Genomic DNA, 13,988 nt, shown 5'->3' on the forward strand with positions numbered 1-13,988 from the left:
AAAACCTGAAAAAGCAAAACAAAAATTAGTTTAGTTGTTCTTGTGTTAGCTAGATTTCATTCTAGTATTTCTAGTTTTTGTTTTATCTATGCACTAACCGCTTAGTTCGAGTTTCTGAGATATTTTGGCTTTCCGAACGCTTTGCTCTGATCTTTGTTTGCGTGTTTGAACTTGTGAGATTTTGTTCGGATTTTTCTCGATCGAGCTTCCGATTGTGAGTCAAGAGTATTCCTAGTGCTGATAGTCATTCTGAGCTATGCGGTACTGATACTCTTTGTCCGAGGTGCGTTGGGTGTAATCGGGACTTTTCTCTTTGGTTTTTCAAATCGAATTTGAGGCTCCCATTCACCCCCCCTCTGGTCGCCTATATGGTCCTTCAATTGGTATCAGAGCTTGGTTGAGGTTTTCAGTACCTTAACCGGTTCGAAAACCACTCGGCGACCATGGCGAGTCTTGGTAAGATCCCGGTGTTTTCCGGCGAGGACTATGCCTACTGGAAGGTTCGCATGAGAGCCTTCCTGCAGAGCATGGGAGTCGATGTCTGGGAGATTACCACGAACCAGCTTTACGAGGTGCTTGCTGTTCGGGCCACGCCTCTTCAGGTGACCCAGCACGAGGCTAACGCCAAGGCCGTCAATGCCTTGTTCGCTGGCGTTTCTCGTGCGGAGTTCTCACGCGTCCAGGGTTTTCAGGAAGCCCACAAAATTTGGACGTGTCTTGAGAACTACCACGAGGGTACACCTCAGGTGAAGGCCAGACTATTCGAGACTCACCGGCGTGAGTATGAGAACTTCACACAGGAGCCGAGTGAGAGCATTGACCTGATGTTCAGTCGATTCTGAATAAGGTCAATGCGAACATATCTGCTGGTGCCCTTGAGTACACAGAGCATGAGAAGGCCCTTAAGTTGCTTTACGCACTTGATCGCTCTGTGTGGGATCTCAAGGTGAACACAATAATTGAGTCTGCTGGCTATGAGACTCTGATGGTGAACGAGCTTTTCAGCAAGCTCAAGGCCATGGAGGTGGATAACCAGACACGAGCCAAGCTCAATGGTGCCCCTCCTTCCAAGAGTGTCGCTCTTGTGACTGGCCCGGGTGGTGGATCGGGCTCTAACGCTAACTCTGCTCTTGGCTTTTCTCTTGCCTCTTTGCCTTCTGTTTCAGATGAGCAGCTGGAGACGCTGGGCGACGACGACTTGTGCCTCCTCATCAGCAAGTTCCAGCGCATCTACCACAACAGGCAAAGGAAGAAGAACCCCGGGTGCTACAACTGCGGCGATCTGAACCACTTCGTCGCCGATTGCCCCAAGAAGTCCGGCGGTGGCCAGAACAACTCCTTCGACTACTACCGCCACCGTGACCGCGACGAGGGAGGCTCCAACAAGGAGCGTCGGCGCCACAAGCACCGCAGTCGTGACCGGGGAGGACGCTTCGACAAGGAGTCGCTCAAGAAGCGCTTCCAGTACAAGGCCAAGAAGCGGGAGAAGGCCTTTCTGGCGCAGCTTAGCGACCTCGACAAGAGCTCCAACACCGACCGCTCTTCTTCACCGACCTCCGACGACGACGACAAGAAGAAGAAGAAGTGGGACAAGGAAGCCACCGGCTTCATCGGCCTTTGCTTGGCAGCCGGTCAGCGCAAGAGCTTCTGCACCATGGCGGGCGAAGCCAATGGTGCTCGTGCGTCTTGGGTGGACATGCTACACCGACGCACTCCGGCTCTTCTCTTGGATCCGAGAGCGATTCAGAGGTAAACTCCACGATCGACCTGCTTGATACAGAGGTTAGGGAGTTGTACGCCGCTCTCGACAACCAGAAGAGACTGCTTAAGGAAGCAGCCAGAGAGCGTAGAAAGCTTAGGGCTGAGCTGGCTTGTGCTAGGGAGAAATCTAGTGAGGATGAGTGCACTGGCTGCATATCTCACATGAATGATCTTGTTGCTCTCCGTGCCAAGCATGATGAGAACATCGCGAACTTAGATGTTGCTAAGACTTCGCTTTCTGACGTGTCTCATGAGCTAGCCAAGGCCAAGCATGAGCTTGAACTTGTCAAGGACGCTCCCATTGTTAGTGATGTGCTTGAATGCGATGAGTGTCCTATCTTCAAGTCTGATCTAGCTTCTTTGCAGTCCAAGTTTGCTACTGTTGTTTGTGAACTAGAGGAGCTTAGATCTAGGCCTGCTTTGCTTGGCGCTTGTAAGCTTTGTCCCACGTTTAGGTTGGAGCTAGAGGAGAAGAACGCTTTGATCAAGTCTTTTGGAAAGACTAAGATCGTAGAGTCTAGCCCACCTATTGACTGCTCTATTTGCCCTAGTTTGATCTCTGATTTGGATAATTTTGCGGTAGAGAAAGCCAACTTGGAGATTGAGAACACATACCTTAGGGTGATTCTGAGTTGGGTTTCTAGCAGTGAGCCGCAGTTGGGCATGATGATTAAGCAGTTCAAGCGTGGTGATGGGTTTGGGGTCGGTTACACATACATGAAGTCAGACTTTGACAGGTTGTATGGTAAGATTGGCAAGGCTGCTGGAAACACTGCTAGCACAAGCACGTAGCCTTCGCTTGTTGACCCCGCGGATGGTGTGCTTAAAGAACCACCGAAAGCACCTCCGCAGAAGCAGGTTTGGGTTCCAAAGCCCAATGCGCTGAGGAACCCCCTCGACACGCTCCCTACTGCTACAGCCCAGGTTGCCCAGAAGAAGAGGGCCGCTCCTCCCCGTCCGCAGGCTAGGCCTCCACCTCCCAAGCGTGAGGTGAGGTACCACTGCGAATTCTGTGACAGGGAAGGTCACCTGGAGGAGTTTTGCTTCAGAAGGAAGCGGACTGTGAGGAGAGAGCAGGAGAGACGGAACGCGGACATGTACTCTGCTCGGGTGCATGGTCCTTCTCGGCGTGGTGATAGGCGAGATGCTAGGGCGCGCCGTGTAGGTGGATGTCAGGGAGACGGTAGTGGTTACCGTGCTCCAGCGGGTGGTCGCTTTGTCGGTCGTGCTCCTGGTCGTTTTCAGTACGACTATGGACCACTGGACCAAGGCTTTGGAGGAGGTTTTGAGGCTCCACGCTTTCCTCGTGGTAGTGTTCGTCAGTCACGCAGTAGACGGGACGGGGGATACGCTTTGTCTGGTTTTGCTAACCCTTCTGTAGAGCAAATGGCTCGACACTGGTTTGCTTCTCACTTTGCTAACCCCAGTGTTGAGACATTTGCTCACCCTTTGTCTCACTACTGATGTGCAGGTCGGAGGCTTGGAGAACAGGTGGATCATGGACTCCGGTTGTTCGCGCCACATGACCGGAAATGACAAATGGTTCTCCAGCCTCACCCCGATGCGCTCAAAGGAGTACATTGTGTTCGGGGATAATGGAAGAGGAAAGGTACGTGGACTTGGCGTTGTTCGAGTTTCTGATCGCTTTACCCTAAAAGAAGTTGCTTTGGTTTCGAATCTTGGCTTTAATTTGCTCTCTGTTTTGCAACTTCTTGATGAGGGTTTTGAGGTTCGCTTCAAGGAGGGTTGCTCGCGTGTTTTGGATTCCAGGGGAGATTTGGTTTGCCGGATTACACCTCGTGATCGAGTTTTCTTGGTTGACTTCTCTGGAACCCCTTTTGGCCCTTCTCATTGTTTGATGGCTGGTCCTTCTTCTGATCTGTGGAAGTGGCATAGGAGACTTGGACATTTGAGCTTTGACTTGTTGTCAAGACTGAGCTCACTTGGCCTGATCCGAGGATTGCCCAAATTGAAGTTTGAAAAGGACCTTGTTTGCCATCCGTGTCGCCACGGGAAGATGATTGCCACTTCACATCCGCCTGTTAATTAGGTGATGACCTCTCACCCTGGAGAGTTGAAAAACGAGTTACCCCAGGCCATGAGAGCGATCCGCAGTGACAATGGCACAGAATTCAAAAACGCTCGTTTTGACACCTTTTGCAGTGATCAAGGGCTCGAACACCAGTATTCTTCTCCCTACACTCCACAGTAGAATGGAGTTGTAGAGCGGAAGAATCGGACGCTGGTTGAGATGGCGAGGACGATGCTCGATGAGCATAGGACTCCTCGCAAATACTGGGCTGAGGCGGTTAACACCGCTTGTTAAGTGTCCAACCGCATTTTCTTGCGTGCTTTCATGCACAGGACTTCTTATGAGTTGCGGTTTGGACGCCAGCCCCGTGTTGACCATCTCAGAGTTTTCGGTTGCCGGTGCTTTGTACTGAAAGATGGAAATCTTGATAAGTTTGAGTCTCGCTCGTCTGATGGTATTTTTCTCGGTTATGCTTCTCACTCTAGAGCGTACCGTGTGCTGATTATTGATACTAACATCGTCAGAGAGACTTGTGAAGTCACTTTCGACGAGACTGTACTGTGCAATTCTTCTGTCTTTGAAGTTGCAGGAGATGATGAGCTCGGCACCTCCATCTTTGAAGATGAGGAGGAAGAAGCTGCAGATGGCGACGCTGAGGCTACCACGCGTGCTGTGGACCCAGCTATCTCTGCCACGAGCTCGGATGATGACGACGGCCCCGACCCGACTACGTCTACTTCCCGGGGGCTGTTCGAGGAGGTGACTCAGGCTTCACCAGCTGCACCTGAGGAGGCACCAACTTTGGTTGAGGAGGAGGCGACTTCGACACGGGAAGCACCGCGACACATTCAGCGTCGCCATCCACCTCAACAGATGCTAGGTGATCTCAACGAGCGAGTCACCAGGTCCAAGGTAACAAGTATCGCTGGCTTTGCTCACTCAGCATTTGTTGCCTCTTTTGAGCCCAAGGATATTGGACACGCTCTTTCTGATTCTAATTGGGTCAATGCCATGCATGAGGAACTTGAGAATTTTGAAAGAAACCAAGTTTGGGTTCTGGTCGAGCCTCCACCTGCTTGTAATCCCATCGGAACGAAGTGGGTTTTCAAAAACAAGCAGGGTGAGGATGGTTTGGTTGTTTGGAACAAGACTCGTCTTGTTGCCCAGGGGTTTTGCCAAAAGGAGGGTATTGATTTTGAGGAAACTTTTTCCCCTGTTGCTCGTTTGGAAGCTATTCGAATCTTTCTTGCATTTGCTGCCTCTAAGGGTTTTAAGGTTTTCCAAATGGATGTTAAATCTGTCTTCTTGAATGGTTTTATCGAAGAAGAGGTTTATGTGAAGCAACCCCCTGGTTTCGAAAATCCCAAGTTTCCAAACCGTGTTTATAAACTTCAGAAAGCTTTTTACGGTTTGAAACAGGCACCTAGAGCTTGGTATGATAGATTGAAAACCTTTTTGCTGGCTCAGGGCTTTAAAATGGGATGTGTTGATAAAACTTTGTTCCTCATGCGATCTGGCACTGATTTTCTTTTAGTTCAGATATACGTAAATGATATTATCTTTGGTGGCTCTTCTCACGCTCTTGTCTCCAAGTTTTCTGAGCAGATGTCCAGGGAGTTCGAGATGAGCATGATGGGTGAGCTGCAGTTCTTCCTCGGGCTGCAGATCAAGCAAACTCCTTAGGACACTTTTGTCCATCAAGCCAAGTACACTAGAGACTTGCTGCGGAAGTTCGACATGAGTGACTTGTCTCCTCAGCCGACTCCGATCAGCACATCTACGGTGCTTGATGAGGACTTGGACGGCGAGGCGATGGACCAGAAGGAGTACAGGAGCATGATCGGCTCTCTCCTGTACCTGACGGCGACGCGACCGGACATACAATTCGGCGTCTGCCTCTGCGCGCGGTATCAGGCTTCGCCGCGCACCTCCCACAGGTAGGTCGTGAAACGCATCTTCAGGTATCTGAAATTCACCCCTGAATTTGGTCTTTGGTATTCTGCGGATTCTTCTCTGGTTTTGGTGGGCTTTTCTGATGCCGATTTCGGTGGGTGTCGGTTGGATCGCAAGTCGACATCCGGCACTTGTCAATTTCTCGGTACATCTTTGGTGTCTTAGTCCTCTCGCAAGCAGGCTAGCGTAGCGCTTTCTTCCACAGAAGCTGAGTATGTTACCGCTGCTAGCTGCTGCTCCCAGATATTTTGGATGAAACAAACCTTGCAGGATTATGGCTTAAGTTTCGGTAGAGTTCCTATCTTTGTAGACAACATGTCAGCCATTAGCATTGCAAAGAACCCTGTCCTACACTCCAGAACCAAGCACATAGACATCTGATTCCATTTCCTGCGAGACAACCATGAGAGAGGACACATAGACCTGATCCATGTCCCTTCAAAGAGGCAAACCGCAGATATCCTCACCAAACCGTTAGAGCAGGACACCTTTGCTCGCTTGCGAGGGGAGCTTGGGGTTTGTTACCCCTTTTGATTGCTGACTTTTCTTTGGTTAGCTTTGTAGATTTTATTTGCTTCTCTTTTTTTTCTAGGTTTGGTAGTTGCATTGTGCATATGCTTTGTACATGTTTGCATTTTGCATTGTCTCACTTGCACTAGCATTCTTGTATACATTGCTATGATCTTCTAGTGCCTGCTAGTGTGAGTTGATAAACTTGATCATGTATAGCTTGCTCCACTGTGTATATGACATCATCTGAGTTAAGCTATTTTGATTGGAAAATCTGAAAACATGATCACCCTGTCTTGGCTACTAGCATGTTAGGGCGTGTTGATATGCTTTGCTATCTTATTCATGCTAGTGTGGCCTTTCGTTCAGCAATTCATATTTGAAATGATCTAAATCTGATAAAATTGCTTGAACTGTTCTGGAAATGGATGGAAAAAATCCAGGTGGGATTGCTTGTCGCACTAATCGAGCTTTCGGGACGGCTCACTTTGCACTTGTGAGAACCCGGGCAAGGCTGTGCATGACTGAAACGAGTGCTTTAAGCTTCTGATTGTCTTTTGGCATAGGTTTGGCCTCGTTGCTAAGTAAAGCATGACAAGCTTTCAACCCCTGGCACTTAGAATTGCTTGATATAAAAATTGATTGAAAAATGAATGTTGGCAACTTGTTTTGGCTGATTTGGCTCACCTGTATGAGTATGAGTAGCACTGTTTTTCATTCCCTACTTGTTAGTGCTAGATCATGGGTGATGCTTTTATTTCTCATAAACTGAACTTGCCTAGCTCTAGACTGATATGATATACCCTGTTGAGCTAGATGCAGGTCTTGTTTATGGATGCACACGTGCTTGTGACTAGATGTTGCTCATATCCTTGTATCCCTGAATGCTTTCACTTATACCTCCAACATTGCATTCATTGCATAGCATCTGTTCAAGGGGAGTTTCAGCTTCAGGGGGAGCTTTAGGTCTTTTTAGACTTGATGTGTGCATGTGCCAACAAGGGGGAGAATTTTGAGAGAAGTGATCGAACAAGGGAGAGACTTGTTTGATTTTTGAAAAACTTGTTGTGCACAGGGCTTCGAGAGTGCATCATTTTGGGAGAGTTGCACTTTTGAGAGGGAAAAACTTTGCTTGGGGAGTTTCTGCTTTGTTCTTGGCTCCTGGTTTTCCTCGTTTTCCCTCTGCTTCTTGCATGACTGCGTCGAGCGTTACCTCTGTCTTTGAGGAGTCATGTTTTGGCTTTTGATCGATTGCGTCGAGCCTTTGCCCTTGTCTTAGGAGATCGATTTTGCTTGAGTGAGTGATTGTTCCTGCCTTTCTGAGCCTTTTGTCACTTGCTTGTGCTTCTTTGTTCTTTTCTGGTTTCATTTCTCTTAGTTCGTTTGTGGTGTGTTGACAATGCACTCATCAAGGGTCGGCCTGTTCATGGTCCGGTTTAACCGGTTTCTGGGTAAAATCCAGTCCAAGCCGTAGAAGTTGTTGCGCCAGCGGTTTGGAACCAGTGGGTTCTTGCGTTTCAACGGTTAATCTATGCAAACTGTGCAATGCTGGAGCCCACAAGCAGCCAAGCTAGGAATACTCGAGTAGCTAGTACGTTGATGCCGATGCACGAGTGACGAGGCAACCTGGCACCACGCGGCCGCGCAGCTGCTAGTGGACGCACGACGCAGACCTAGCTGCCGGGGATTGCCTTCATTTTTTTTTGTTTAGTTTAGTTTTCACGTTTCTCGTTGTTTCTTTCAATCAATCGTCAGCGGGTTTCTCGGGTAAACCCGCGGGTAAACCCGCGGACCACTACAACCCGTGCGTAGGTCTATGACGGTTTCCTCTGGATACGGTCTGGGCCGGTCTCGGGTTTTTACGAACCAATGAACAGGGCGAATCATGGGGGAGATTGAGGAATGTTGAGTACTCTATTCTGCTTGTGATGAGTGAATTGTCAACCGTGCGGTGTGATCGTGCGCTTGGTCTTTGGATTGTAGGTACACGGGCGTCGAGTGTCGACGGAGAGTTGCTGTGGAGGAGCTCAGGCCGGGCGGCAGCTGTGGCGTCCACTCCTGGATCGAGGACGCAAGTGACGACGGAAGGCGGGTTTCTTGGTTTGCGCCACAAAACCAAGAAAGCTGACGGCGGTTGAAGACGCCAAGTCGTGGAGGCACGGGCGTCGGTCTCGGGACTGACGGAGGCGACGGGCGTCGACGGCGTCTAGGGCCTCGCTGCGGGCGAGGAGGTGACGGACGTCGGGCGGCGTCTAGGGCCGTCAGAAGGCCGAGGCGGGAACGGCGTCTAGGGCCACGGCGTGGAGGCGGGAATCTTCCCGCGCGTGGAGTTTTGGCGGTTTTCTCAAAACCGGCCACCTACCTGGGTTTCGCGGACCCCCCAAAAACCGCGAACCGGATCTTCATCGACACGGCGGCATCGCGGAGAAGACTTCGACTCGAAGAAAGAACCTCGACCGTCGAATGAGTCCTTGTATCTTTTTCCAGTTTTGCCCATACGGGCTTTGTAGTGTCTAATAGAGTATAGGGGTAGTTTAATCTTTTAGTCTAGAGTTAGTGGGGGATAAATATCTCTCTCCCTCCCCACTCTCTCTCTCTCTTCCTGGACCCAACCAGTTCCCGTCGCCCCTTCTGTTCTCCTGGGTGTTCTCGTTTTGTTTTGTTTTTCTCCTTCCTTCTTTCTTCTAGGGTTAGAATTTGAGATGGAGGATTGAGACTTTGAACCACGAATTCATGGGAAAGGAAGCCCTCTCTTCCTTTTGTCCTCCGGGATTTTGATCCGATCTGAACTTGGGTGCATCTAGTTTTTCCTTTTTGTGCTGGTGTTCGTTTCCCCCCTTCCTATTTGTTTGGCGCAGGTCTGAGGTCTGCTAGGCGTTGGGGACTAGGCATGCAAGCAGTAGGGCGCTGGTTTTTTTGGTCCTTGACTCTTGCGCAGGGAGGCATCAGGCTCTAGCTTGAGCAGCAGGCCAAGTGTTGGGGCGCGGCTCCCAGGGCGACTGAGGTGCTGCTGATCTGCATGGCCGGCAGCACCACCTGCCGCAGGTGGAGGAGCTGACCTTGGACAGCGCGCAGAGCCTAGGTGCGGCCGGCTGTGCGCAGCTGGGAGCGGCAGCCATCTTGCGCAGCAGCAGGGCACGGCTCTGGTGGAGCGATTGCAAGCTAACTTTTTTCTTTGATTCACAACAACAATTTTGGTTTCCTTGTTTGTGTGATTCTTGTGCAGGGAAAGGAATCTTGTGCGTGTGTGGGAAATCCCGGTTCTAATCGTGTTCGTTCTTCATCAGCACAACTCTGCCCGTAAGGTGTTCGATGAATTGCTTCACCAGTCTTTTCTTTTTCTGTTGTTTTTGCTAGATTTTTTCTTAGGTCCCTTTTGAGTAGCAAATCATGTTTTAGGGCTGCCTTCTAGTTTTAGTCGCTTAGCTCCTTCTCTAGATTTAATTTCCTGCTCTAGGTTTAATTAATTTTCTTCTAAATTAAAACCTGAAAAAGCAAAACAAAAATTAGTTTAGTTGTTCTTGTGTTAGCTAGATTTCATTCCAGTATTTCTAGTTTTTGTTTTATCTATGCACTAACCGCTTAGTTCGAGTTTCTGAGATATTTTGGCTTTCCGAAGCTTTGCTCTGATCTTTGTTTGCGTGTTTGAACTTGTGAGATTTTGTTCGGATTTTTCTCGATCGAGCTTCCGATTGTGAGTCAAGAGTATTCCTAGTGCTGATAGTCATTCTGAGCTATGCGGTACTGATACTCTTTGTCCGAGGTGCGTTGGGTGTAATCGGAACTTTTCTCTTCGGTTTTTCAAATCGAATTTGAGGCTCCCATTCACCCCCCCTCTGGTCGCCTATCTGGTCCTTCACGGTTAAATCAATCCACTGCAGATGGTGCGGACATGTGAAGCAATTATTCCAAAACTGCTCTGGGTCAGAAAACTCAACAGATAGCATACGGAGGTTACTGTTACCAAGCCTGCGAAGGGAGGCTGCCATGGTGTCGTACTTTAGAGTTTTGGTTTCAGAATCTTCTTCTCCAGTACCACCTGAGGCCATGAGTTGAAGATTCCTTAGATTGGTCAGCTCACCGAGTTCTCTGATGGTCTCGACAGAGTTCATGCTTATATCAAAACCGAACAGAGTTTGTAGGTTGCTCAGTTTGCTGACTCCATTGCGCAGCTCCAAACAAATTGGATTATATGGGAGGGTGAGATGCCTCAGTGATGACAAAGAAGTAACATCCAGTGTGGGATTACTAGAATCTAACCAGTTCCTTGCCAAATGTAGGGTCATCAAATGCTGAAGTTTTCCAAATTTCTTTGGCAGTTTCAAGCAAAAGCCACTAACCTCCAGGTATCTCAACAGAAAAAGGTGACTTGTGCTGTTGGATAAATCAAGGCACTCAGAGTCTTTCCTTCCATAGGAATCGAACTCCAAGCGCAGCACTCGCAATAGTTCAAACTTGGAAATAACAGGTACATACTTAGCTGCAGGGTACAACATATAGGACCGAAGTTGTGATAGATTCATCCTTTCAACTGCTGGGGCCATATTTCTAGTATGGAACTGATGGCTAATCCGACGAACTTGTGATGTTCCTTTCATATTATGCAGACAACCATTGGTAGTGATAAAGTTTTCTTCAGTACACTTCAATAGAATAAGATCAAGCATTAGATCATGAACTTGACATGACCACACCTCACCTATCTCAGAAGTAACAGGTTGGATCATACATCTGTTGATGAGTTCATTAAAATAGCCCCCAGCAACTTCCTCTAGATCCAAACCGTGTTTTTCAGGAACAAATCCTTCTGCAATCCATAGCCTCACTAAATCATGCTTCCAAATTTGGTAGTCTTCAGGATATGCACCAAGATAAAGCAAACATGTTTTGAGATGATGTGGCAGGTCATTGTAGCTAAGGCTTAACACATGTCTCATCCATTCCATTTTAGAGCTAGTTTCAAGCTCATAACCCAGAGAATCCTGAATTTTCTCCCATTTCTCAACATGCATGCCTTGGCTTTCCAAAAGGCTAGCAATGCTAGTAATAGCCAATGGCACACCACGGCACTTCTTTATCATATCTTCACAGATATCTCTGTATTGCTTGGGACAGCCATCCTCTGTGTCGAATAGCCGTTTAAAAAATAAGCTTCTAGAGTCAAAGCTGTTAAGCGGTCGTATTTCATACACGTATCCTTGGCATCCTGAGCAACATGCTGTAGCTACTTCTTGAATGCGTGTAGTAGTGATAACTCTACTACTTTTATTGTTTTGCATGAATGCACACCTAATGATGTTCCATGCCGGGCTGCTCCATGTGTCATCAATTACAACTAGGTACCTGAAAATAAAGTAATGTTGAAGTTAGTTTTTCTGTTATATCACAACTTCCATTGTGAAATACTTGGAACTGTAATAAAAACATTGCCCCATTTAAATGACCTGGCCTGGCCAGCTATGCCACGACCAATACAGGGTTCATGATTCTAAAACGAATAGCAATGTTTACTTTTCACTATGGCCATGTTTGGTTGGCCGTGTAAAAGTTTTCGCGAAAACTTTTTAGCACTTTGACCACTAATTTAGAGTATAAATAAAGTCTAATTACAAAACCACTTCTACAACCCCTGTGTAAATCGCGAGACGAATCTAATGAGGCCTTTGACCGCGTGATTAGAGGATAGTACTGCAGCATCACTGTAGCAATTAATTAATTAATTAATTGATTACCGTCATTAAATTCGTCTCGAAAAGTTACATCCATCCCTAAAAAGGTTTTGCAAATAGACTTCATTTAGTACTCCATGCATGCAAGATTCTCTTATCGAAAAACGTGCGCGAAAAATATACTGTAGTAACCAAACACAGCCATTGTGTATTCTGAAACACAGAGCAGCAGCATAGCGCGGTCGTCCGGATGGAGCACAGCTCCGTGGACTCGCAGGGGCTTTCCCTTGCCTAAGGCCAGTTCCCTCCTCGTGCTGGAGAAGACTGCACCCAACCATGGAAGGCGGAGTTGCATCTACACCTGGGCTAAACTGATGGTCGTGTTGACCGTTGAGGAGGGGGGAGCTCGTCATCCTCTGTTGTCCCTCCGTTCAAGCTGTCAACTACTCTCTCAATTTCAAATTATAATTTTTTACTATGGCTTAAATCATTCTTGAAGAATTTATATAAATAATGCAAGCCATAATAAAATAAGTGATATTTTGAATAAATTTGGGGTTAAACTTGAGATTAGAAAAGTCGAACCAATTATAATTTAGAACGGAGGGAGGACTTTTGTCTCCACCTATAGCCCAGCTTGGTCACCCAGCTTTGGCTGCCCCTATCCAAAATTTGGAATTGGGAATGGGAATTCCAGCTAGTGAAGGAGCAGGGACAAAAAAGGTTAATGACTTAACAAATAGTGGTGTTTATTTTTCACTGTTGTTTTTTTTAATCTGAAACAGCACCATAGAGCAGTCCGTATGGGGCAGCTCCCTGCTCCCTCGAGTTGCGCAGGCTTTCTCCGTGCTAGCGACGAATAGACGGCCCCATTATTCTACCCAACCAGGGACGACATAAAGATGCCAACGCCTAATATAAAAATTATTAATTAATATAAATGATGAAAAAACTCAACTGGAAAAAGATCTACATCATCAAGTAAATTGCAGTAAACGTTCCATAACAATCAGATGGGGTAGCTATCTACGGTCGTTCGGCATCAGAAAATCCAACAAATCTTGTATTCTTAGACTAGGATGAATTGCAGATACAATGACAACAGACGAAAATAAGTTAGTCTCATATCCTCAAATAAATGTACTATGACATTTTTTTTTGAACGGGCATACCTCTTATCTGCAAGGTGTTCAGTGAGGGCCGTGATAAGCTTGTTGATGTCATCTGCCATATCCATGCTGTGATATCCAACTTCAGAAAGCATGTCTTTTAGAATCTTTGGCATATCAGGACTTCTTGAAACTGACACGAACGCTGTGCACTGAAACTCACTCTTGATTTTGTTGTACACTTGGTTTGCAAGAGTTGTCTTGCCGAGACCCCCAAAACCCACGATCGACACCACTTTAAGCTGTTCAGAAGTATCACCTTCCTCCATTAGCCACTGGGTGATTTCATCTCTTGGACCATCAATACCCACGAGCCTTTTTGCATCTTCGAACATTGCTTGCACCCGTGGATCGACTAGAGGAACTGTAGAGGTGGCAGGGGCTTCATCAATCTTGTATCTATCTCGGCTCTGGCTCTGCTCCACAACACGAGCTTTGAGTTCTTGAATCTTGTTGGCAATTTGATAGCGCACTCGCAGCTTCCTGATCTTGCGTGCGGTCTTGCGGAATAAGCCATCCTTGTCATGTCCCTGGCCAAGGTGATGCATGAAGACATCGATGCAATCTTCAATATCGTAGACCATCTCACGAACCTTGTCCCTCCACACCCTTGTTTGAACATTCATCTTCTCCATATCCACTAGCTTCTCCAGTGCTGCATTCATGTCGACGAACTCACGGCTGAGGAACTCGATATCCTTGCGGACCCCCTTGAGTTGCTTGTACTGATCACTAAGCAGGATGGAGAGCTTGGAGAGGAGCGAGTTCATCACTCCAGTGCAAGCGCACCATAAAGTTCATATAAATTAAAATTGCTTGTGTCCTCAAGGTCCACGCCCACGTGAGACCAGAACACGGAGTCTGATGGCCTAACGACAGAATACTGTCTCTTTA

The 13,988-nt window shown here is 47.5% G+C and overlaps 1 protein-coding gene across 1 annotated transcript; it reads right to left on the reverse strand.

The window, feature by feature from the left end:
- Positions 1-12,451: 12,451 nt before the first annotated feature.
- LOC120699424 (disease resistance protein Pik-2-like) lies at positions 12,452-13,875 on the reverse strand. Its single transcript, XM_039983411.1, has 2 exons — positions 13,098-13,875; positions 12,452-12,837 (listed from the first exon to the last, which is right to left on the reverse strand). The coding sequence occupies exons 1-2, from the start codon at positions 13,862-13,864 to the stop codon at positions 12,798-12,800; spliced, it is 807 nt and encodes a 268-aa protein (XP_039839345.1). The 5' UTR covers positions 13,865-13,875; the 3' UTR covers positions 12,452-12,797.
- Between the last annotated feature and the right edge of the window lie 113 nt (positions 13,876-13,988).

The sequence above is a fragment of the Panicum virgatum genome, chromosome 3K (genome assembly GCF_016808335.1).
Source record: "Panicum virgatum strain AP13 chromosome 3K, P.virgatum_v5, whole genome shotgun sequence".
NCBI classification, from domain to species: domain Eukaryota; kingdom Viridiplantae; phylum Streptophyta; class Magnoliopsida; order Poales; family Poaceae; genus Panicum; species Panicum virgatum.